Source organism: Neomonachus schauinslandi, chromosome 13 (assembly GCF_002201575.2).
Source record: "Neomonachus schauinslandi chromosome 13, ASM220157v2, whole genome shotgun sequence".
Lineage (NCBI taxonomy): Eukaryota > Metazoa > Chordata > Mammalia > Carnivora > Phocidae > Neomonachus > Neomonachus schauinslandi.
The window spans coordinates 14,565,150-14,588,263 of NC_058415.1; the positions used below are offsets into that span (position 1 = coordinate 14,565,150).

The 23,114-nt window shown below is 40.3% G+C and overlaps 1 protein-coding gene across 2 annotated transcripts in view; it reads left to right on the forward strand.

The window, feature by feature from the left end:
* GDA (guanine deaminase) overlaps positions 1-23,114 on the forward strand; it is a 71,226-nt gene that overhangs the window by 40,683 nt on the left and 7,429 nt on the right. For both annotated transcript variants that reach the window (XM_044920325.1, XM_021694313.2), the window contains exons 4-11: positions 4,488-4,575; positions 6,284-6,389; positions 7,775-7,802; positions 8,988-9,095; positions 11,538-11,645; positions 14,619-14,716; positions 17,043-17,110; positions 21,778-21,924. In XM_044920325.1, coding sequence (XP_044776260.1) covers positions 4,488-4,575; positions 6,284-6,389; positions 7,775-7,802; positions 8,988-9,095; positions 11,538-11,645; positions 14,619-14,716; positions 17,043-17,110; positions 21,778-21,924 — 751 coding nt within the window. The remainder of the gene's footprint in view (positions 1-4,487; positions 4,576-6,283; positions 6,390-7,774; positions 7,803-8,987; positions 9,096-11,537; positions 11,646-14,618; positions 14,717-17,042; positions 17,111-21,777; positions 21,925-23,114) is intronic.

The following is a 23,114-nucleotide window of genomic DNA, read 5'->3' on the forward strand; positions in this document are numbered from 1 at the left end:
GGTTAAGCGACTGCCTTCGGCTCAGGTCATGATCCTGGAGTCCCGGGATCGAGTCCCGCATCGGGCTCCCTGCTCGGCAGGGAGTCTGCTTCTCCCTCTGACCCTCCCCTCTCTCCTGCTCTCTCTCTCTCTCATTCTCTGTCTCAAATAAATAAATAAAATCTTTAAAAAAAAAAAATAAAAAAAATAAAAATAATAAAAAAAAATGCAAGGAAATTTAAAAATAGAAGTTAAAATTACAGTTAGAAGGATATCACATTATTTTAGTAGCTTCCCAAGGAGGGGAAATAGGACGGCTCCCTATAGCAGGGTACGTAGGAACATGATGAGCATTAACACCACTAGAGGGAGCTAGGGAGCTAGTTCAAGTCATTGAACGGTGCCGACCATATATTGAAGGCTCTGAAGATGTCCTTACTTCCACCCTCTCAAGGAAATCAGTCCCCTTCTTTCTACTCCAGCCCTATGCCAAATCCACTCAGCAACCAGAAACAGCTTCTGCAGTGGAGAATACCTTTTGCAAATACTTTCTTATCTGACCACTACCTCTTGTCATGCAGCACACTTAGTCTAAACATTTCTGCATTGTTGTTGGACCCATGGATGGTCTTTCTTCTAAAGTGATGGCTATGGGATGGTGACAGTATTTTAAGTCTTACACAGTTACCTAGCCATTCTGCCATTTCCCCTGGTCCTGTATCATTCAAGCCTTGAGGAGTAGAAGTAAGTGCTATCCTTTATATACTTGACTTCCTTTATTGTAAATTCAGTGTAATTGTGGATCTTACCTATTTAGCATGGATCCACATGACACCAGAAAAACTGAGAAGGACTAACACAGTGCATGAAGTTGCTGGGCCATTGTGTTAATGAATTGTGTTAACCACACCAAATCTTTTTATTCTCAAAATTTATTTATACCTCTCATTGTTCTAAAAAGATATCTCATTGCTTGAGATATCTTAAAATAAAATAGTGTACAATGGAAGCAAATGAGTCATGAAAGTGTGGCAAAGGAAAAAAGGGGGAAAGAAAAATAGAACTACGAGGTAAATGTATACCGTGGGGGGCCATGAACTTGTTAGAATTTGTCACAAATTCAGCTTTAAGTTTCTAGCTGCTGACCCAGAGAGGGAAACCAATGATGTAATTTACACTGTGTATATGATACAGAATAAAACATTTGTTAAGGTAAAGCATTTCTATTACTCATACTGATTTTCTTAAAAATTAGTTTCAGTAATAGTTCATATAGATACATGCTATGATGTCAAAATGTATATTATTAAGATGCTATAGTATTTTAAAAAACCCCAAATATATCACTGTTTTATGTTTAGACATTTAGAGTATCTAGAACCATATATCCTCCAGGGAGTACTCCATAAATACTATTTCTTGTATCAGAGAGTTAAGTATTTGATGTCAGTGAGTACAAAATAAATTTTATTCTCGACACATACTTGCATTGCATACATCCTATGTTTCTGATTATGAGCAGGCAGGCCTGCACACTTTAACAGTTGGATGAGCTGATGATATGGTTGAAATCTGTAGAAAGTTGAGATTTGTTAACTAGAACCTGTCCCTAGGCTGACGACTGCTCACGGCAATGCAAAGGGATGTTAAAACAGTAGGTCCGGAGAGATCCAAGCCATTTTTGTTTATTTTATTTTCTCCCTCAGAAAACAGTCCTAGATCTATACTTCAGCAAATGGGCAAATCAAGACCCAGAGTTCTGCACCATAGATGACAGTGATCATTTAATGTGCAAATAATTTAAAGTATATATTAGCAAACATCTCCTGAGATTACTTAGAAAAAAAATCCCAGTAAAACAAGCCTGGATTATCTGCCTTTAAACATTGCAAACTGGGTGAGAGATTACAGTTTCAAATTAGACTGGAATAAACTAAAAAGACTAGAAGGTTCAGGAATCTATATATTATATAGCTTGCAGTCAAGGGATTGGACAATGAGATCCTGGTAAATGTGCCAAGATAAACGAGTTGCAAATATTCTGGGGAATAGGATGAATATGCTTACTCTATGGGGTTGTCAAAGATTCAACTGATGAATCCAACTAATTCCAAAAACGTATCAAATCATTAAAGTACAAGGTGAATAGAAAGGGGATAGGCCACTCTTTCCTCCCTATTTCAGCCCAGTGGAAATGCAAATCATCTAATCTGTTAAGAAGCCAATGCTACTGATCTTGAAGTTTGCAGTCATCCTATGTTTGGCATCTATTTTGAGCTTAAAAAGCTTGGTCTCCAAACCCTTCTTGTCAAGAATTGAAGGCTGAAGAAAGATTGAGAAACACAACCCACAGTCTGATGTTGTTCTTGGTAGATTCTTATAAACTGGAAAAATACAAACTCATTACTAACGGAAGAATCCTCTTTAAAGCTTATGAGAAACTAGCGTGGCCTTGGGTCCAGGATGCCCAAATATAGAACAAATGAAGGGAAGCAGCTGTATTTTAGATGGCCTCTTCAGTAAGGTTTTTTTTTTAAATTTATTTATTTGACAGAGAGTTAGAGAGCACAAGTAGGCAGAGCAGCAGGCAGAGGGAAAGGGAGAAGCAGGCTCTCCGCCGAGCAGGGAGCCCGATGCGGGGCTCGATCCCAGGACCCTGGGATCATGACCTGAGCCGAGGGCAGCCGCCCAACCGACTGAGCCACCCAGGTGCCCCTCTTCAGTAAGGTTTTAAAACCAAACTAATTTCTTTCAATTACATAAGTCTCACACATGTAACTTGTTGGTGAAATGGGTTGAAGTCAGTGGGAACCAGTAAGAGTAGCTTGGGGTTCTTTCCTTTCTCCTCTCCCTCCTTCCTTTTCTTTTTTTCCTCTGTGGTTTTTCCCTGTCCTGTTCTTTAACTATAATTTGAGCAGATTCTTGAACTTTCTAGTTCGTTCCAGTCCAACTTGAAAGTGCAATTTCTCAACTAGTGAAAACACCCCTCCCCTCCCCCCCCTTGCCTCCGTCAGAGGAAGGACTCACTATCCATGTCTGTATGGCACTTCCATTGTCCTTCTTGCTAAACAGCCAACACTTTCCATTTTGAGTTCATCTTCAAGCCAAGATTTTAGAAAAGTGTGTAAAATTTTGAGAATTTAGAAAATGTTAGATCACAGTTCTGTTTTAATTTTGAGTTTCACTTTACTCTGGTTAGTGTATGCAACCAGACTCATGGCTCCATCTCATGACCCTGAGATCATGACCTGAGTTAAAATCAAGAGTTGGATGCTTAACTGACTGAGCCACCCGGGCCCCCCCATAGATTTTTTTTTTTTTTTAATCCAGCTTCCTTCTGGCCTTAGAGATTGCCTCTTTCCTCTGAGATTTTTTTCCCCCAGATTCCTTTTTCCTCCTTCTCCTCTTTTTTATACTAACTTTCCTCCAATGTCTGTTGAACCTTGAACATACATTTCATATTTAAGTGCGATGCTCTAAAATGGTGATTGGAAGTCTGGATGGGGATAACTCTTGTTGGCTAGTGAACCTCATTACAGGATAAACAGTGAAGGCAGTAAACAGCCCTTTCAACTGTGGGCCCCAAATGCCACTGTGAGGATATCTTCCTTCTAGAACCAGTCATCTTCTCTAGGGAACAGTTCCTCAGTCCCGGTAGGAGTGGTGGGAGTTGCATATGTGGGATTTTGGGGAAAATGACCAAGGATCCAGAGGGTCAACCAGATTGTCCACTTAAAACTCTTTCCAGTCTCTGCTGAAGCTTGGCATATTGGGTGTCTAGTCTCCAAATACTGTTGCAAGTTTCTGCAAGAGCAAATCTCTCCTGCAAGAATCAGGTTGGCCTGGTTGGCTGATTTCAACAAGGAGAAGGGTCCTGCCAGGGTTTAATCATCTGTATATAGATTGTCAGCCAATTCTCTATTAGCAGCTCTGTGCTTCTTTCTCTTCTTGCAGAGTCACCTCCAGGTTCTTATCCATGTTTTTTTTTTTTGTCTTCCAAGGGGATGTAGAAATGTTTCCTTTGCTCATGTCTCTTTCTTCTGGGTTAATACATTTTATACTTCTTTACTGTTAGTTTAGTGGAATTGTGCTAAGGAAGGGAGATAAATACACGGGACTGATCTGCTGTGTTGAACTAGAAATCTGGCTGAATAATTTTGCCCTCTTGTAGATGGAAAAATCTCATTTACTCATCCCTTGATGCAATAAAGTTTGTATATCCTTAAATAATCCTAAAAACCAAGGAATTAATTAGTATTACATTTTGTGAAGTCTGCAACACGGAACAGTGTGAAATCTAGGAAATCAGAAGCACCAGCTTCTTCTCCAGCTCACACTTTTGGATATAAATACTTTTGCCATTTACCTTAACTGTATTTCATATCAAGATGGCATACCTTTAAATAAAAATATTTTAAAATTAAAAACTAGAATTCTATTTTCATCTTTATTTGCCACGTGACTTTTCTGGGCACACGCGATTCATGGTTTTTGTGATTTATTTTTAGAGGAGAACACTAAAGAATGGAACAACCACAGCTTGTTACTTTGGAACAATTCACACTGACTCATCTCTGCTCCTTGCAGAAATTACAGGTGAGGAAATGAAAGCATGATTTATGGGCACATCAAGCCAAGACAGTCAGACCATGCCCGGCAATGACTTATACATGTGGGCTGTCCTGCCTCTTAATTGCTAGAATTTGAGCGCTGCATTTCTTGCAAGTAATTAGGTGTTTGTGTATGGCCCTTGAATGTTTTTTATTGTGTAAGTAATTTGATTATTTATTTATGGTTTTGGCTCCAGAATGATGTGTACGGGTCTGAATTTTGTGTATTAATTTAGGGTGTTTGGGACCAAGTTTACTAATTCTCACTGTGGCAACGGTTTATTATATTATAATCCGCAGACACATCTTGGCTCTTGGCTAGACTTAGGGCACTGTGCTAGATGCTGGGAACACAATGAAATAGAAAATAACTGTATTAACAGTGGCTGTGCTCTTGCTGGATGCCTGGCTTTGCACAAAGCACTCTCCATGGATTATCTCAGCTCAGTTGCAAACAGTCTTTGGAAGTAGGCATTCATGCCCTCATGTCACAGATGGATAAACTGATGCTCAGAGGCCATAACATGCCCAAGTCACACAGCTAGTAAGCAGATCTGAGACTGGCTTTAGATCAGTAATTCCAAAACTTGTACCTCGCACAGTGCCCAGAACATGGCAGATGCTCAGTAAATACCATTGGCTGATGCACTGATACTTCTGCTTGCTGGCCAAGGTAGGTTCTGCCAGAGGCTTAAAGGGTAGCCCTGAAAATATATATTGCTATTTTTGGAGGAGACTGAGAAGACTCAGAATTGGATCATCTGGAAAGAATTCATAGAGGGGGCCTTTAAATGGGGCCCTACAGGAACATAAAATGGGGAGGGAGGAAAATGTCTTCCCAACAGGGGAAATAACATGGACAAAGCTATGGGGACAGGGATATCCATAGTGGATACAGGAAGCAAGGAACAGAATAGCTGAGCTGGAGGACAGGATTCATTGCACAGTGGGGTGGGAGAGGAGGTTGGGCAGATGGGATGGTTCAGACTGTGGCGAGATTCGAATATGCATCAGATGCTCAAAGATTTTGAGCCAGATGATGTATGTGATGAAGGTGGTGTTTCAGGTAAGAGTAATCTAATGGCCAGGTATCACAGTGAATTACAGGGGAAAGAGAGAGGCAAAAAGACTTTTGCAAGATTCTTACGACAGAAGCAGAGACATGGTACAAACAGTATCACCCCATGTAGCTTCAACGTTCTAGCCGAAATAAAATTTCTCTGGCACCTCAAATGAGGACCCGGTTCCTTAGTGCTGAGAGCTGCCAGTAGGACTATGTCAAATTCCCCACGGATGATAATATTGGCATTGCTATGGTTAGGAAAAGTGGCTGTATCTTTTCTAAGCCCTACATGCCAGACACTTTATATACATTATTGGGTGTATTCCTCACAACCCTACATGTAACAGAGGACACTGGGCACATACAGGGTTAGACCTTAATCGAATATTATCACCATCTTGGTAGTAATCCAAGGAATAAGGAGTCAGTGGAAGACCTTGAACTACTTACAGAATTTGGTGTGGTTTTGTTGTCGTCGTTATTGTTCTTAAATGGTGTGATGATCTTTTACATTCTCACTTGTGTTTTCATAATGATTTTAATTTAAATGTGTTTCTAAAGGCTTGGGAGGGATATACTGTTTGGGGGGAAAAACATGACTTCAGATTCTGTTTGTGTGTCCCTCTCACAGATAAATTTGGGCAGCGGGCATTTGTGGGCAAAGTCTGCATGGATATGAATACCAGTGTTCCAGAATACAAGGAAACCACTGAGGAATCAATCAAGGAAACAGAGAGGTACATGCATCTTGATTTGTCTTGTGGGCGGTCCCTCTGAGGCACTGATGGAGTTAGAGATGGAGAGAGGCAGGCTCTGTGAACCAGGCCGATATGCACATATGTCACTGTGTGGGTTTGCCCTACTTTATGCAGGTGGTCTGGTCCTAAAGAAAATGTTGCATGTCAATACCGTTCTGAAGCCTCTGGGGACTTGTTATAGAGTCCTAGGGTGAATCCCTTTGTGAAATGAAGGATTCTTTTTGTAAGTTAATGATTTACCACTTCCATCTCCTTTAGTATAGATAGATGGAGGCCTCTCCTGTAAATTGAACTTGCTTTAAGTGTATGTGTGCATCAGATTACTTTTGGAGGCGGGGTCATCCTCTTGCCTGAGATCATGAGCTTTCGTTATGTTCTTTTTATATTACACTGGGATAGTCTACGGATCTCAAAAGTACTTTATCTACATTTCTTTAATGGCTTTTCCATAGTCCCTTGAGGATTTGATTTGACAAGGAATTGCGTTCTATATCTCTTGTATGTCATACAAGAGATATAGAAGAACATTCTTTAGATGTAAATCTTCCCCAGGACCTAACCTATCCTGATGCAGGTTTTAGAAGCCCAACTTTTCTACAATTCCAGACCTCCTTCACCTTAAATGTGTCCTCTGGAAAGGGTAGCTCAGGAACCACCACCTGCTCACAGAAAGAGTGAAGCATGCACCTTCCTCGTATCGTTGGCCACATGCTGAACTTTTCTATGGATGTGTGTTTGTGGTCATAGTAAACCTTAATCCCCATTTTGTTCTGAAACAAAGGACCAGAAGGCAGAAAGCTAGCGAATAAATTTTTTCAGTTGGGGCACAAATAGCTGTTTCATAGGCCCTACAGATACCACCATCCCTCATTGCCACCCCCATCCCGTCTGGTCCCGTTCCTCCCCTCTCCCCCCTCTCCATTTCACAGCCACCTCTGGCCTGTTCCAACAGCCTTACTCCGACGTCTGTGCCCATAGAGTTCTATGGCTTCTAAATGCCTCCAGGTGCATAGGATTCCGTGATTCTAATATCCATGGAGTATAACATCCTGCAATATTCCCCCAAATAGAGCTTAAGCCAGTGGAATGGTTGAGTTGTATGGGAATACTCATGAACAGCCCAGCTGATGTTAGAGGATAAAATTGCATTTCCCTGTGATTTTGCACTCTATTTCTCTGGCTGCAAATGAGAAAGCAGAGTAATTACTACTTGTTAATCTTTAATTAGTGGTGGTGAAACATGTATGGCATTGGAAATGTTTGCATGGAAATTAAGACATGTAAGGATCATGTTTTCACCCTTTAAAAAAATCTATTTAAAAATGCCCAAATTTTCTATCTTCCCATTTGTTGCTTCATTTCAGATTTGTGTCAAGAATGCTCCAAAAGAACGTAAGTAAGCTTGTTCCCAGCTTGATTTTGGATTGCTTTTGTGTCATTTGTTAAGATTTGCTATTAAGTTGTTTGGTAAAGATTAGTCTGTAAACGTTTGGCTTACTCCATGCATGCAGAAATATCTCCCCAGAGCCTTCAGTTGTTTTTATAGTCGACCCATCAACTCAGCTCTGTGAGGTCGGGCTTTTTTGTCTCCTCGGTGGTTTTCCCTTCCTCTTCTCTGGAACCTTCTAATCACACAGGACTGGTCCCTGGGGGGGTGGGAGAGGGCTTCCTGGATGTGGACAGATTGGGAGCAACTGGAAGTTGGCTACATCAGCAATGACTCTGGCCTCTTGTACTCCCTGATCTGGTCTGGAGCACGGGTGGTGTCCACCCTGATACCCCAGCCTTTGGCTGCCTTGGTCCCTAACATGTGGTATGTCACATGGCCTGCAGGCCCTCGGCCGGCCACTCCTCTTTGCAGTGCCTGGTGTTGGTGAGTCTATGGAGGCAGGGCTGTTTCCTTCCCCCACTCCCAGCAGGCCAATTCGTAGCTCCATTGTGCAACCTCTTAGATTGGCAAGCCAGACCCTTCCTTTACCACCTTTTGAGGTCTAACTGGAAACCATGAGAACCCTATTACTTTCAGTCTAATCTGGGGAGAACTAGGTGGAGCTTTGGGGGTCCTCATGCTCACCACCTCTCTCTTGAGCCCTTCTCACCTGCTCAGCCTTTACCTTGGGTGACACCAGACCCAGTACTGCCACCAGATGTCCTGAGGGAGGCCATGGCTGGCCCTCCTCCCCAAGATGTAGATGGGGAGTAGACCACCACTTCACTTTGAGTCTCCCCAGAGCAGCCTCCTTTAGAAGTTCTTCTGCTTCCCATTTTTCTTCATGAAGGCCATGCAGTCAAGGCCTTGTCTGAGCTTTCATGTAGATGTGGGACTGGGGCTGTCTGTCCTTGGAGACAGGATCTTCTTCCATTGAACTTGGTGCTACAGAATATTCTCTCTGTTGTCCTCAGCCAAGAGCTGTTTCCATGAAACCCACTACTTCTACCCACTCTTAGAATGGGGGGCTATCCTCCAAAATGAAGACATAAAATTATCATGTTGTATGATATGCATGTTGGGGTATGCCACACTTTGCTGATATCCATAGTTTCCTTACCAATTTTTTTTTTTATTATTATTTCCAGTATTCTAGAGTTAAGCCCATAATGACACCACGTTTTTCCCTTTCCTGCTCTGAAACTCTGTTGGGTAAACTGGGAAACATGGCGAAGACCCATAATTTGCATATTCAGGTGGGTATTTTTCTGCTGTTTGTGCCCCTGTCCAGACCTGCAAGACTTTTCAGTACCCTAAATTCTGGCAGTCATCTCCAATTCTTCTCCTGAGATCTCCTAGAGAAATAGCATCATAGGACAGGAAGGGCTCTTACAGACGTCACCTAAATCCACTTCTTTAATTTCTCAGATAAGAAACTTGAAGTTCCTTTTACCCTCATCTTCTCTGATCAGACTTAGAGAGACGAGGACATCATATGTAACCAAGCCAGATCAATAACACACTGGTTACCTGTTCTCTGTAGGATACATTTAATTAGTTTCTTTCCTGCTTCTCTCTTTTATTTGATCCTTTTCTCAGTGTTCCAGTCCTTCAGTTTTGGAGGAACCACCTATTATTTGAAAAGCAAAAAGAACCTAATTTCTCCCTTACAAAAATGCATTTAAAAGCCCTTTTGTTCCGAGCTTCTTAATTTAAAAATCAGGAACAAAAAAGGATATCTTACTTTGTCATTAAATGGTTGCAATTTAGGAATGAAACACTTTTTAAAGCTTCCAGCTGGGTTAAAATTGGGAGTTGCAGGCTCTCCTTCCTCCACCCAAGCTTCATTACAGACTGCACTAACATTTTCCCTCTTAAGAGTGGACTATCTTATAACCAAGGGCAAGTTAGGGGAAAGGCAACATATTGATTCTTTATCAGGGTGGAGGGTGTTTTGTTTTGTTTTGTTTTTTTAATAAGATTTATTTTGTTGGGGCTCATTAACTATTCTCATCACTCCCTCCCCCCCTTTGGGGGGACTGTGATATTTGTATTTTTGATTCAAACCCACACAATTGTAGGGGAGGAAAAAGTTTTCTTCGACCTTCTTAGAGTCCCTGGCTGGGTCCGAAAACTAAATTGACAAAGACAATAGGAGAAAAGCATACAAATGTATTTAAAATAAGTTTTACATGATAAGGAGGCTTCATAAGGAAATGAAGACCCAAAGAAAGAGAGCATTTCTAGGCCAGTGCATAGTCATGGAGGAATAATTGTTTGTTTGGATTCTTTGGGGCATCCCTTTGTCTTCAGAGATAAGGATGCTCCTTTCCTCCAAGGATAGGGTGGGCACCCCTCACATAAAAGCTTTATGATCTGTTTCATTCTGACCTTCGGCTATTTTCCTTCAGCTTAAAATATGCAGTATGCCATGGTGCCATATTTGGAGCTAGGATGTCCTGAACTCCATGAACACAAAACAAAATCAACTATATCCTTGCTGGGGGAGGCGGGGGGGTGGTATGCATGTGTGCATGTGCATTTAGCATTTACTCAACTTTATCAAAGTGAAAAGAATCATCTGGTTGTCCTTTTTTTCTCTTCAGATGCCCATGCATTTCTTCAGTGGCCTAGATTTCCTCGAGGCCAGGATAGAGCTCACCCTCTAGGTGGAACACTCTATTTTTAGAACATTGCTCTTTTTTCTCTTATTTCTTTGGCTCATACTACCTCATGGAGAGGGGGAAATGGCATTGCCATTCTTGGAAGTGGCAACTTGCTCATGAGTTTTTTCCTATTATATGTATTCATCACCAGTTGGTCTGGAAGGATTTTTGTTTTAGGCAAGGGCGTGGGGTTTATGGTGTCCTAGGGAAAGGTTGGCAGGGGGCCAGGACTCATTTGTTTTGATTGGACATGATTTTTATGGGCTCTTTTTTTGGTGACAGCAGGATTGTCTAGTTCAGTTATTTTCAAACTGTTTTCTGTGGAAGATCTCATTCTGGAAGTTGATGAAGGGGACAGAACGAGGACAGGGTTCTAGAGTCCCAATCCTGCTTCTTCCTGAGAAGCAACTTGTTTATGCCTTTTACATATTGTATTTCTATGAATTTTTATATGAACAACATACTCAAAGCTGAAAGAGTTTGGAAAATTACTCATTTAGCCCAACGCTTATATTTGAAAGATGAGACTATAGAGACCCAAAGGAAAGAACTGACTCACCCTACTGAAACATAAGTAGGCTCAGAACTTGAGCTAACATTCATTTCTCCTTGTTCAAATGCCAGTTTTCTTATGAGTGAACCATGCTGTCTTTCCTTTTATGGCCATGAAACTCTTCTCTTAAATGGCCAATATCAAAAGAGACAAGTTGCCACAAATAGCTAGGTTCAAGTACTGTCTTCAAGTACTTTTTATTTGTATTCATACTTGCTATAGAAAGAATATAACATGGGTTAAGGTTAGGGCTAGAACATTACATATTCATGTAACTATCATATTCACATTCAGTTTCTTTTTCATATAGATGTGATATTATATATAATATGTATAATTGTTTTCAATACAACACATGTAGCATCTTTGTTTTCTTACATAGGCGAGTAGAAACCATCCTTATCATTTTGGGGTAGGAAGTATAATTTCTAATGGTATTTCACATTAGAAAATTGCAAATATTATTTATTTTCTTGTAGAGCCATATAAGTGAAAATGTTAATGAAGTTGAAGCTGTGAAGAACTTATTTCCCGATTATAAAAACTACACAGATGTGTATGATAGAAACAATCTTCTGACAAATAAGGTACATTGCATATCATGACATAATCTGTGTCAAGTAGGGCATATTTATCTACATTTCAAAATCTTAATAATTGGGGGGCAGTGGGAAAAAAATGAAATAATAAAATAAAATCTCAGTGGTAATCTTCAGATTTCTCCAACATGTGTGCATTTCCCAAACTAAAGTAAAGCTCCGAGGATGCTCGTGCGTGGGTGTATAGTTAAAAATCAGCCTGCGGTTTCATCTCAGTAAATAAATCTCAAGGCTTCTTTGAGGATGGGAATGTCATTTGGTCCAAAGACATTTTGTCAGTATCCATTAGAATGTAAATGTGCATTCCCTTGAGTTAGCGGATGCATTTCTAAGGATCCATTCTGTAAGGAATATGAATAAGAATGTTAATTAATGTGAAAGTTAGGCAATGTCTATCAGTGGGTGATTGTTTAGATTATAGAACATCCGTAATTAAAATTATATCCAGCATTCACAAGAATGATGTATACAGGCTTACAAGGAAGAATGTTTATACGGTATTGTTTGACGTATGTGGGTGCATGCTCATTTAGAAAAAATTATCTGGAGGGGTGCTGGGTGGGGCTCAGGTCACGGTCTTGGGGTCTTGGGATCAAGCCCTGCATGGGGCTCCATGCTGAGTATGGAGCCTGCTTGGGATTCTCTCTCTCCTTTTCCTTCTGCTCCCCCTACTTATGCACTCTCTCTCTCTCTCTGTCTCTTAAAAAAAAAAATAATTATCTGGAATACAAACATTGACTGTTAAATGTGATCCTCCTGAGGGAGAAAACAGGGGACTTTTTACTCTGTATTTTTAAACACTGTGGTATTGCTTTAAAAAAAAATGAGCGTATATAATACTTTCAGAATTAAATAATTTCACATTAAAATTAATATAGTGAGGAGACACTTCATTACAACAATATACCCCTTGGCCTTGGCCTTCAATGAATTGTACAGACTTTGTGGAGAGTTGAACATAGTGCAGCAAATAAATTCTTCGGGACTGTGAACGGAAGGCTGAATATGACTAATTTGAAAGGTTAATACTCTACATAGTTCTTGTAAATGCTACACCGTAATTTTCATCCTTCTCTACATATATTTCCATGTGATTAATAAATTAACCTGCCATTTGCATGTTATTTTTATTTGCACAGAGTTTGGGAAAATTTTATTTTAATAATAATTCTTGGTCACTGAACTGTACCTCCCAAAGGAGAAAGCTATCTGGAAACAGGTTTTGAACTGAAGGAAAAAGAATTTTGAAAGAGTAAAGTCTTTTTTTAATTTTAATTTTTTTCATTTGAGTAGAGTTGACACACAATGTTACATTGAGTTTCAGGTGTACAACATAGTGATTCAACTTTTCTTTGTTACACTGTGCTCACATGTGTGGCTACCATCTGTCACCATACAACCTATTACCATTGACTCTATTTCCTAGGATGGGCCTTTTAGTCCCATGACTTATTCATTCCATCACTGGAAGCCCGTGTCTCCCTCTCCCCTTCCCCCATTTTGCCCCATCCCCCCCACACCTTCCCTTCTGGCAACCGTATTTGTTTTCCGTGTTTACAGGTCTGATTCTGCTTCTGTTTGTTTGCTTGCTAATTTTTCTTTGTTTTAGATTCCACATATGAGTGAAATCATATGGCATTTGTCTTTCTCTGTCTGACTTATTTCACTTAGCATAATGCCCTCGAGGTCCATCCATGCTGTTGCACATGATCTCATGTTTTGTTATTGCTGAGTAATAATACATTGTGTGTATACCATGAGAAGACTTAAATCCTTTTCAGGAAAACCCACAAATATTACCAGGACTAAACAGAGAAGTGTCATATGTGGGCAGTGCCTGCCTTCTTGGGTCAACTTTATCTTCCAGATTAATGCATATAAAATACTATATTTCCTAATTTTTGTGAAAATGTAAATATAGGTGATAAAACAGTTTATTTGGTTGTGTCAACTATACTCCAATTAAAAAAAGACTTAAAAAATAGATAAAGATTATTTGGTTTTATGTATCAAGAGCATCGGGGGGCGCCTGGGTGGCTCAGTCGTTCAGCGTCTGCCTTCGGCTCAGGTCATGATCCCAGGGTCCCGGGATCGAGCCCCGCATTGGGCTCCCTGCTCCGCGGGAAGCCTGCTTCTCCCTCTCCCACTCCCCCTGCTTGTGTTCCCTCTCTTGCTGTGTCTGTCTCTGTCAAATAAATAAAATCTTTAAAACAACAGCAACAACAAAGAGTATCGGTGCCTGTATTCAACTAGGAGCAGAAATACAGAACACTTCTTTGCAGGATTACCCCACAGCTTCCATGTGCTGACAAAGGAAAGCTTACTTCTAGAAAGTCTGATTGAGATAGGAACAAGCCCAGCCCCACCAGTTGCTCACCACGTAGAATTAGAAAATGAAGTAACTTGGTTTTTTCTAAAGCAGAGATGAAGGCTGCGTCGTATCTTTGAGCTGGATGGACATCCTATCCTGTAGATCACCTGGACCCTCGTTATTTTATAAAAAAAAGAAAAAAAAGTAAGATCCACGTATTGGCAGAGACTTGTGTAATCCAGTGTTTCTACAGGCCTTTTTTTTTTTTAAAAGATTTTATTTATTTATTTGACAGAGAGAGACACAGCGAGAGAGGGAATGCAAGCAGGGGGAGTGAGAGAGGGAGAAGCAGGCTTCCCGCTGAGCAGGGAGCCCGATGTGGGACTCGATCCCGGGACCCTGGGATCATGACCTGAGCCGAAGGCAGACGCTTAATGACTGAGCCACCCCGGCGCCCCCCTACAGGCCTTTTTTGAGGGGTAACTTGTACACAGGGATTTTATACATACAAGTAATCATAAGTGCTCTTGTGAAGATGCTCACAGATAAGTCACTGCTTCAATCTGTACCTGTAACATCTTGCTGTGAGTCAAGACTAAGGGAAACCTTTTTTAAGAGGTAAACTCCACACAGGATACTCTTCTCTGCAGACAGTGATGGCACACGGGTGTTACCTTTCCATGGAAGAGCTGCAGATGTTCAAGGAGCGAGGAGCAGCGATCTCGCATTGCCCCAATTCTAACTTATCGTAAGTAGGCAATAACCGGTCAGTCGGTGATGAGCATTTGGGTTGCGAATTAGCAGCCCAAATACCTTTGTTTTCTCAGTCAGGCCTCCACAGTGTCCCTCTTCGAGAGTTCTGTCTGATTGGGACAGGAACCAGACAGACGCACAGAGGCTTACCTGTGCCTCGGTGGGGAGAAAGAGCATGCAAAAGAGGATACTTTTTGCAGAGTAGGCATTTGAAGAACACAGCATCCCTTAAAATTTCTGCATTTGCACAAAATGGGACAATAGGAAATATAACAGAAAAAGTTCAAAACCTACAGCGTTTCGGGGTTTGCAACTAAGGACCGCAAGAACGCACATGCCAGCCAGGCATTCGGGGAGAGGGTACTGACTTTGCATGCTCTGCGGTCAGGAGAAGGAGCAGTGCTGCCATAAGCCGACACCCCATGCTATATCTCATTCTGCTGGATCCCACAGGATGCCGGTTCACATAGGAGAGACCGTGTCCTGTTGTAATTCCCCAGAATGCAAAGCTTTATTTATAATTAGTTTTTAACCCTTTGAAAGGTCGTAGATCCATAAGTGAGTCAGATAAAAATTTTGGCCTGTGTTTTCAGAAAAAAGCTCACATAGATACAGAAACATTACATCTAATTTCAGGGAATTCATAGATCCCGTGATACTGATCCATGGATGCTAGGTTAAGAATCCATGCTTTGGGATTCGATACAGAAAGGATCTCATTTCTGGGGCTAAGTGATCCAGAATAGAGCTCCTCCCACTTAGAGGCAGGTTGAGATGGATCATAATATTCATTCAGCGAATTTAGGTTCTGCTAGATTTTAGTGTTTTTTTGAGGATTACTTTGTATCCTCTCTTATTTTGAGTTCTTGCAGAAGCGGACCATGAGACAATTCATGTACAAGTAGTTTATTTGGAGGTGACCTCTGGAGGTTGGTTGGTAAGACAGGAAAGGGAAGGACGTCAGTAAGAGCACACCATCAAGCAGCTTACCATTGTGGGCTCCTGGAGTTTAATTCCTCCAGAAAGCTCAGGGAACCGATGTACAAAACAGACCTCAAAGTCATTCTGCCCCAGGGGTGAGGAAGCGGAGATCGTCATTCCCACACACTATCAGTTATTTGTGGAGGGCTGCTGGGTGAGGTCAAGAGGTATCAATTCCCTTGAACCCCTGACCTTCCCGAAACAAGGGCAGAGCAGGCTCTGTGATGGGGAAAGAGCCACGAGGTAGGGTTGGAGGTGTGGTTGGAGGTGCGGGCAGCTGGAAGTCTAGGGAGTTGGCCAGCAAAAAGGGATATATGTCAGAGGCAGTATAGGAAACGCATGAGAACCACAGAGCTATATTTCTGGTGCGTTTTGAGAGGTTCCAGAGCTTTCTGGTTTTCAGACATAAAGTAGTCACACATGACAGGGAATCTTGCCTGGGTATGGCCAGTGACCATAACTATGGTCTAGCGACCCGACGGGGAAAGGATTTAACATCCTGTGGATTAGTTACACAATATCTAAATTAAACTATGATCCAGCTTTGCAAATTGAGGTTGGAAGTTACATTTCTTCATGGATACGTTTCTGTTTAGATGGTCACTGCTATTCTCACTCCAACAACTTTGAAAGGTTTATTGCACGTGCACTGGGGATTTGATGATGGTAGTTACATGAATCTTCAAGGAGACCATGGTGACCTTGGCCTCTTCTCAGACTTCTAAGGAACGCTTTAGTTTTCCCTTGTTTCTCTAGAAAGGCGGCACGTCTAGTAAGCTCAGGGTCATAATGTCCAGAATTCAGCCTGGAACCTTCTCTTCTAGCTGCTGTGGTCCTATGAACTGTCCTGACTCATCAGCCTGCACCCCCTTTCCCAGTAGTACCCTCTTTCTTTGATTTTGCAAGGCACTACTCATTCAGGGTAACAAAGTATCCCAGACAGAGAGGAAAGACAATGCTTTATAATTTCTACTTCTGAACATAGAAGGATGAGTTTGTTATACAAAACAAAACAACACTGAAGACCAATAGATTTTTGCATGAATGGCAAGATTGAATTTCTTCATTTATTTTTCCTTACAAATGATCCCATTTTCCTTCTGTTTCTTGCTGCTTTGTACCCTCCTGAGATTAACCTCAACCCAATGAGTAAAGCTCCTTTATGATCGTCTTTTTACTCCGGGACTCAGATGATCTGATTTGACCATGTGTTTGTGTCAACATGAGAGCTGTTATGACAGGAAACACAATTTTAGTGAAATCACCATCATTATTGCTGGTGTCCTTTTTTGTTGGAAACACATGCGTCTCTTTGTACTGACTGTCTCCTCTCTCTACAGGCTCAGCAGCGGCTTTCTCAATGTGCTAGAAGTCCTAAAACATGACGTGAAAATAGGGCTGGGTACAGGTCAGTAGTTTGCTATTTGGACATAGTCAAAGTGGTCGAGTAAGTGCATAACTTTATGATGTGACTAATTTTCAGGTAACAGTTTAAAAAATGAGTTTTCTTATCTGGGAGTACTATCTCGAGCTAATGAAATGGTGGGTTGGCAGCAGTAAGAAAATGTATGCAAAGGGAGAAGTTTTGATGATGCTAATCTCCTGAAGGCCATTATCCTCACTTACTGTTCAGAGATTGGGTGATAAAGGGTAAGTCCTCCTAAGGTGCTGTAGAGGTTTATTGTTTTTTGGTTTTCTTGTTGTTGGTTTTTTGTTTTTTTTTTAAAAACTCCTTGATTTTTCTTCCCCTTTTGTTTTGTCCTTCTGGCTAGGTGCTGATGGTTTGGATTTGTATGGCTTTAGTTTTTGATAACTGTGTCATCACAAATACTGTCTCAAAAGAAAATTAGTTGACCTTGCCATAGGGAGCAGAGATTCAGTCTATGCCAGCAGTGAGAACTTTGAGATATATTAAGAACTTGCTTTGCTTTTGAGCAGTGTTGACCAAAATGAGATTCCAGTTCCCACAGGCAGTCTGTTCTTTGCTGGGTTGAAGGACATTCTAGGTGGCTGATGAATTAGTGGTGTTTCCCGCCCCCCCCAATACATTTTAATTGTTTTTCCTGAGTGTGTGCAGTGCTGCTCACTTTGAAAGTATGAGACAGGCCCAAATGTCTAGGCATATTCCCTGTAAGCCTTTTATTACAGTGTGTGAATAAACTAAAAATTTTTTAAATGGGTGTGGGGCACAAGGATTTATTTTCCATTCCTGGTGCATTTGTCTTCCTGATACTTAAGAACATTAGGATGTTTGCATATTGACGATGATGGTTGTCATCATTTTCTGCAATAACTCATGTCTCAGTTACTTTTATACCAGCAATATTGGTAAGATATACAATAAAACAAAGTGAATTATTATTTTTAAAGAGGTGTGCTAGATTAGATGTTCTCCCCAGTTTTATATGAGTCAAAAGAATTATGATTTAAAAAAAGTTCTTATTTAAGGCTTCAATCATTGAGACTGTGGTAATCCTTGGATATAGTCACAGGTGTTAAGGTAGTTATTTTACCTTCACAGAAAAGCTCTAATGAATAAGAAAAAACATTGCCAAGAATTTTTTACACACTAGTCCGTTAATGAAAAATTTTATAGACAGCCAAAAATCAGGTAGGTATTGCTTTCCAATTTTCTAGGATTTTGGTCTCCATGATTTAAGTTCATCACATAACTTCCAGTTCTTGACTTTGGGTTGGATAGTGATGGACAAAATATTTAGGTAAAGCTTTATCACTTATTAGCTGTAAGACTTTGAGCAAATTTCCTTAATTTTCTAAGACTTCATTTCCCTAATTTCTGTAACAATAACAACAGTTATAATTATGTCTATCTTACAAGCTTGTTTTGAGGCTTAAATGAGAAAAAAAATGCATGCAAAATGGTTAGCATGTACTTGCACATTGTACTAGTCAATCAAGATTGGTTTAAAGGGAAAGAGCAATGTTGGTGTATTGACCAAAGGTTTGATCAAGTATGATATATTCACTTATGAATTGGGAGAATGCTGTTGCATTTTACATAGTCTCTGTTGTAATAGCCCCACTATGTTCCACTCTTTTTGAAACATGACCTTTATGTATCAACCTGCCCGTCCCCTGTAGGCTTCAGAAGATCATTTAACCTCATACTATGGGCAGAGAGCAGGTCCAAAAGTGGTTTGTTCACCCTGTCTGTAACAAGTGGAGGCAGAGCTGGACTTTCTCAACTATTAGATAGGAGAAGCCCACATGAAGCTTAACAAAAATATTGCAAAACAAGAGAAAGTCATATCAAAAGAATGAGAGTTGCCTGGGTGGCTCAGTCAGTTAAGCATCCGACTCTTGATTTCAGCTCAGGTCATGATCTCAGGGTCCTGAGATCGAGCCGCACATTGGGCTGCATGCTGTGCGTGGAGGCTGCTTAAGATTCTGTCTCTCCCTCTGCCCCCCTCCCCACTCATGCACATGTGTGCACTCTCTCTCTTAAAAAAAAAAAAAAAAAAAGGGAAGATGAGCTTATCTCTGATAATGATCTACTTCAGGATCTAGAAGAAAATCTTAGAAAATTGCCATCATCCTTGGAGTACAAGAAGACATGGTACTATGAAAAGACCACAAGTTGTGATGGAAAAAGAAATTTTTTAAATAAAAGAAGAAAACTGGGGGAAAAAAAGAGTGAGAAGCATGTAGACAATCCTACATGACTGGAGGGAGGGTAAATTTTATAACCACTTTGGAAAACTCTTTGGATATTTCTTATAAAGTTAAAGATTCATCTACATATGACCCAGTAATTCCATTTTGGGCTATTTACCCTAGAGAAATGAGCACATATGTTTGCAGAAAGAATTGTACATGAATGTTTATACCGGCTGTATTTATAATAGCCCCTAACTGGAAACAATTCAAAAACCCGCAGACAGGGGAATGAATAAGCAAACTGTGGCATATTCATAGAGTGGAGTGCCACTCAGCATTCAAGAAAGTAGGAACCACTGATCCATGTGAAACAAAGGTAAATCTAAAAATATTTTGTTAAGTGAAAAAAGCCAGGCACAAAAGAGCACATGCTGTATGTCTCCAGATGCATGAAACCTCGGGACCAGTAGAGCTAACAGTATTGATAGAAATCAGAAAGTGGTTGCCAAGGGTTGGGGATGGGGAAAGGGAGGGGAATTGACTGGAAAGGGCCAAGAGAGAGCTTGCTGGAGCGATGGAGATGTTTAATATCTTGTCTTTCTGAAGGGTAGTTAAATGGCTATGTACAATTATTAGCATTCATCAAACTAGACACCTGAGTTCTATGCATTTTATGTTATCTTAATTATATTTCAGTTTAAAAATAACAAACCATTTTAGGAAGCTATGAGAAATAGAATTATTGCAGAAAATTAAATCAGTGATGTGGAAAACAACATTGATCAAAGATCAAAGGGGGTATTTGAGAATGATCCACATGGAGCATAGAAAGAATAACACCAACACAGGGGGTTTTCCTGAACCAGAATCCAGAACAAATCAAACAGAAGTTGTGAAGGATAAATCTTTTCTGAGCTTAAGAAAGAACTGTGTATCATATTCAAAGAATTTACCCTGTTTTAGGCTAAATTATAATTGGCAAGATATTGGAATTACAAAGAAAAAGGAAAAAAAGTCCTAAAACATTGAGCCTGGGAAAAAAGTCAGTTATCAGTAAAACAATTAAAAACCAGTTCGGTTTAGGGTGTTTTTGCTGGCATGAAAAATAGCAAGAACAAGAAAGAATTTGGAGCCAAATAGTTGTTACTGAAGAATATTATATTGGACGAGATTCTCCCTCATGTGTGAAGGCAACAAAATTCTCTGATGTACAAAGTTTTGGAAAATATTCTCCCCATGAACTCTTGGAAAATATTACTTGAAAATCTACAGCATTCAATGAGTTATGAGACAAAACAATGGGCCAAGGCCTCGGGAAGGATGGGTCAACAGCATATCAGGGAAGGCTAAGTCAGTTAAAATAGAAAAAAGATTTAAAAAGTTGTAAAAGAGTTTAAAAAATGAAAGCAAAACTCAAAAATGTATCTTAAGAGAGCATATGCACAATGTTAAAAGTAATACCTTAAAAAAGTTATCAGGCTATGAACCTTAAACTGTTCTCAAAAAAATAGTCAATAGACAACAACACCACCAAAAAATATAAACACAGTTCATTCTAAAATCTCTCCCTGAAAAATTATCATAAAGAAGTAGCTTTTAATTCCCAAAGTCCTCATCTGGGTTAGAATAGAGCTAGGATGAGTTTTTAAGGGCATAGAACTGTGAGCTTGTTTTAAATCTCATGTTATCCAAATTATCTTCATAACAATGCAGGCATATTTCTGTGAGAGTTCAGGGACTATCCAGAGATAAGAGTTTTCTTCTCTTAACTTTATTAACCATTTGGTTGCACTGGGTTGAATTGTGTGCACCCCTCCTCACCCCCCACCCCCAAAGATGTCTACTGAACAATGTAAATGTGACCTCATCTGGAATAAAGGTCTTTGCAGATCTTTACCTTTACATTAAGGTAACAATCTCAAGATGAAGTCATTCTGAATTAGGGTAGGCCCTAAATCCAATGATGAATGTCCTTACAAGACAGAAAATGAACGACATGTAAAGACAGAGAGAAGGCCCTTTGAAGGCAGGGGCGGATACTGGAGCTATATTGCGGTAAGCCAAGGAACCGCAGGAGCCTCCAGAAAGTGAAAGCAGCAAGGAAAGATTCTTCCCTAGAACCTTTGTAGGGATCGTGACCTTGCTAACACTTTAAGACTTCTGCCCTCCAAAACTGTGAAAGAATTGATTTCTACTATTTTAAGCCACCACATTTGTGGTAATTTGTTGCAGCGACCCTAGGAAATGAATAAATTTGAAAATCATTTGATACTAATTGCAGGTTTTGAATTCTTTCAACCGTTGGTCTTTGTCTATTCTGTGTCTAGATAAGATCTTTTCTTGGAAGTATATTACAGACTGACTATTGGTCACCAAAAACCAAAAACCAACCGCATACACCTAATATTCCATTTATCAAATAAGGTTACTGTTGTGGCTTTATTTTATCTACCATAGATGTGGCTGGTGGTTATTCAGCTTCCATGCTTGATGCAATCAGAAGAGCAGTGATGGTTTCCAACATCCTTTTAATTAATAAGATCAATGAGAAAAGCCTCACCCTCAAAGAGGTCTTCAGACTAGCTACTCTCGGAGGCAGCCAAGGTAATGACCATTTTATCTCCTTCTTGAACAGTGTACAACCACGCCAGTCTGTGTCCTTGGAAGCAGTATGAAGGCTCACGAGAGTGACATCAGCAGGCATCCCACATTCACACCCCAATGTTGCATCTCAAATACCATACCCCCAATTTAGTGGGTAATGTTCAGACATGTGGTAGAGGTATCCTTTGTTCAGCAAGTCCCCTGTCTTTGGCAGAGGACACGTTCAACACACAATTATATTAATCACTTTGATGGATATTTGCAATGGTCATGTGTACGTGAGTTCCTTAAAATAATCAGTTTTTTTCCCCACGGAGTCGAGTAACACGTTCTCTATTGGCCTGAGCGATGATAGTAATGATATTCATAATAATAGTAAAAATAATAGCCAAGACTTAACTCTTACCAGGTAAGAGGCACCATGGGTCATGCTTTCTATATCGTGACTTCATCCTCACAGCCACCGCTAGTAATTCCCCCTTACCCACGAGGCACCTGAGAGAGGTGTACACGTTGTCAAGCTCCGGAGTGCCATGATTTGAATCCAGAAAATCTGATGCCAGAGTGCAGGTCCCTACCCTTCCACTGTGATATCTTCCTCTGGAAATCCCAGTTTAAACTATGCATTTTGTTGCTATATTTAAGGATACTAATTACCCAAAGCTCTTTAAAAGGAAAAAGATGTAAAAGTGTAGTTGGTTGATACGTAAATACTGTTCATCAGCTTTTTCCTGTTCTCACCTGTAACCATAGTTTTAGGGAAAAAGTAGAAGTTGGTAATTGTCTTGCTTTCAGTCACTTCCGTATTTTGGTGTAATCTGGATGGATGATGGTAAACACAGCATGAAACCTGAGGTAGCTAGTGAGAAATAAAAATATCAAAATAGAGACAGTATAGATATATAGAGAGAGATTTATGATAGATACCTGGGGTCTTAGAAATGGAGGACGATAGCAGCTGAGAGTATCCTGGGAAGAGAAACCTTCTGGCTCTTTGAATGTTCTGGGCTATGATGAATGCCATAGAGAACATTTCAAGGAAAACAAGCAGAGGCCATGCTCTTTGCATTTTCCTAAGTCTTATAGTTTCATTTTTTAAAGTTCCAAGTTTTAAATCATCCAGTTTTTAAGTTCACCATCCCCATCAGATGTCGGCATCTGATTTTCATGGTGCAAATGGATTGTACTTA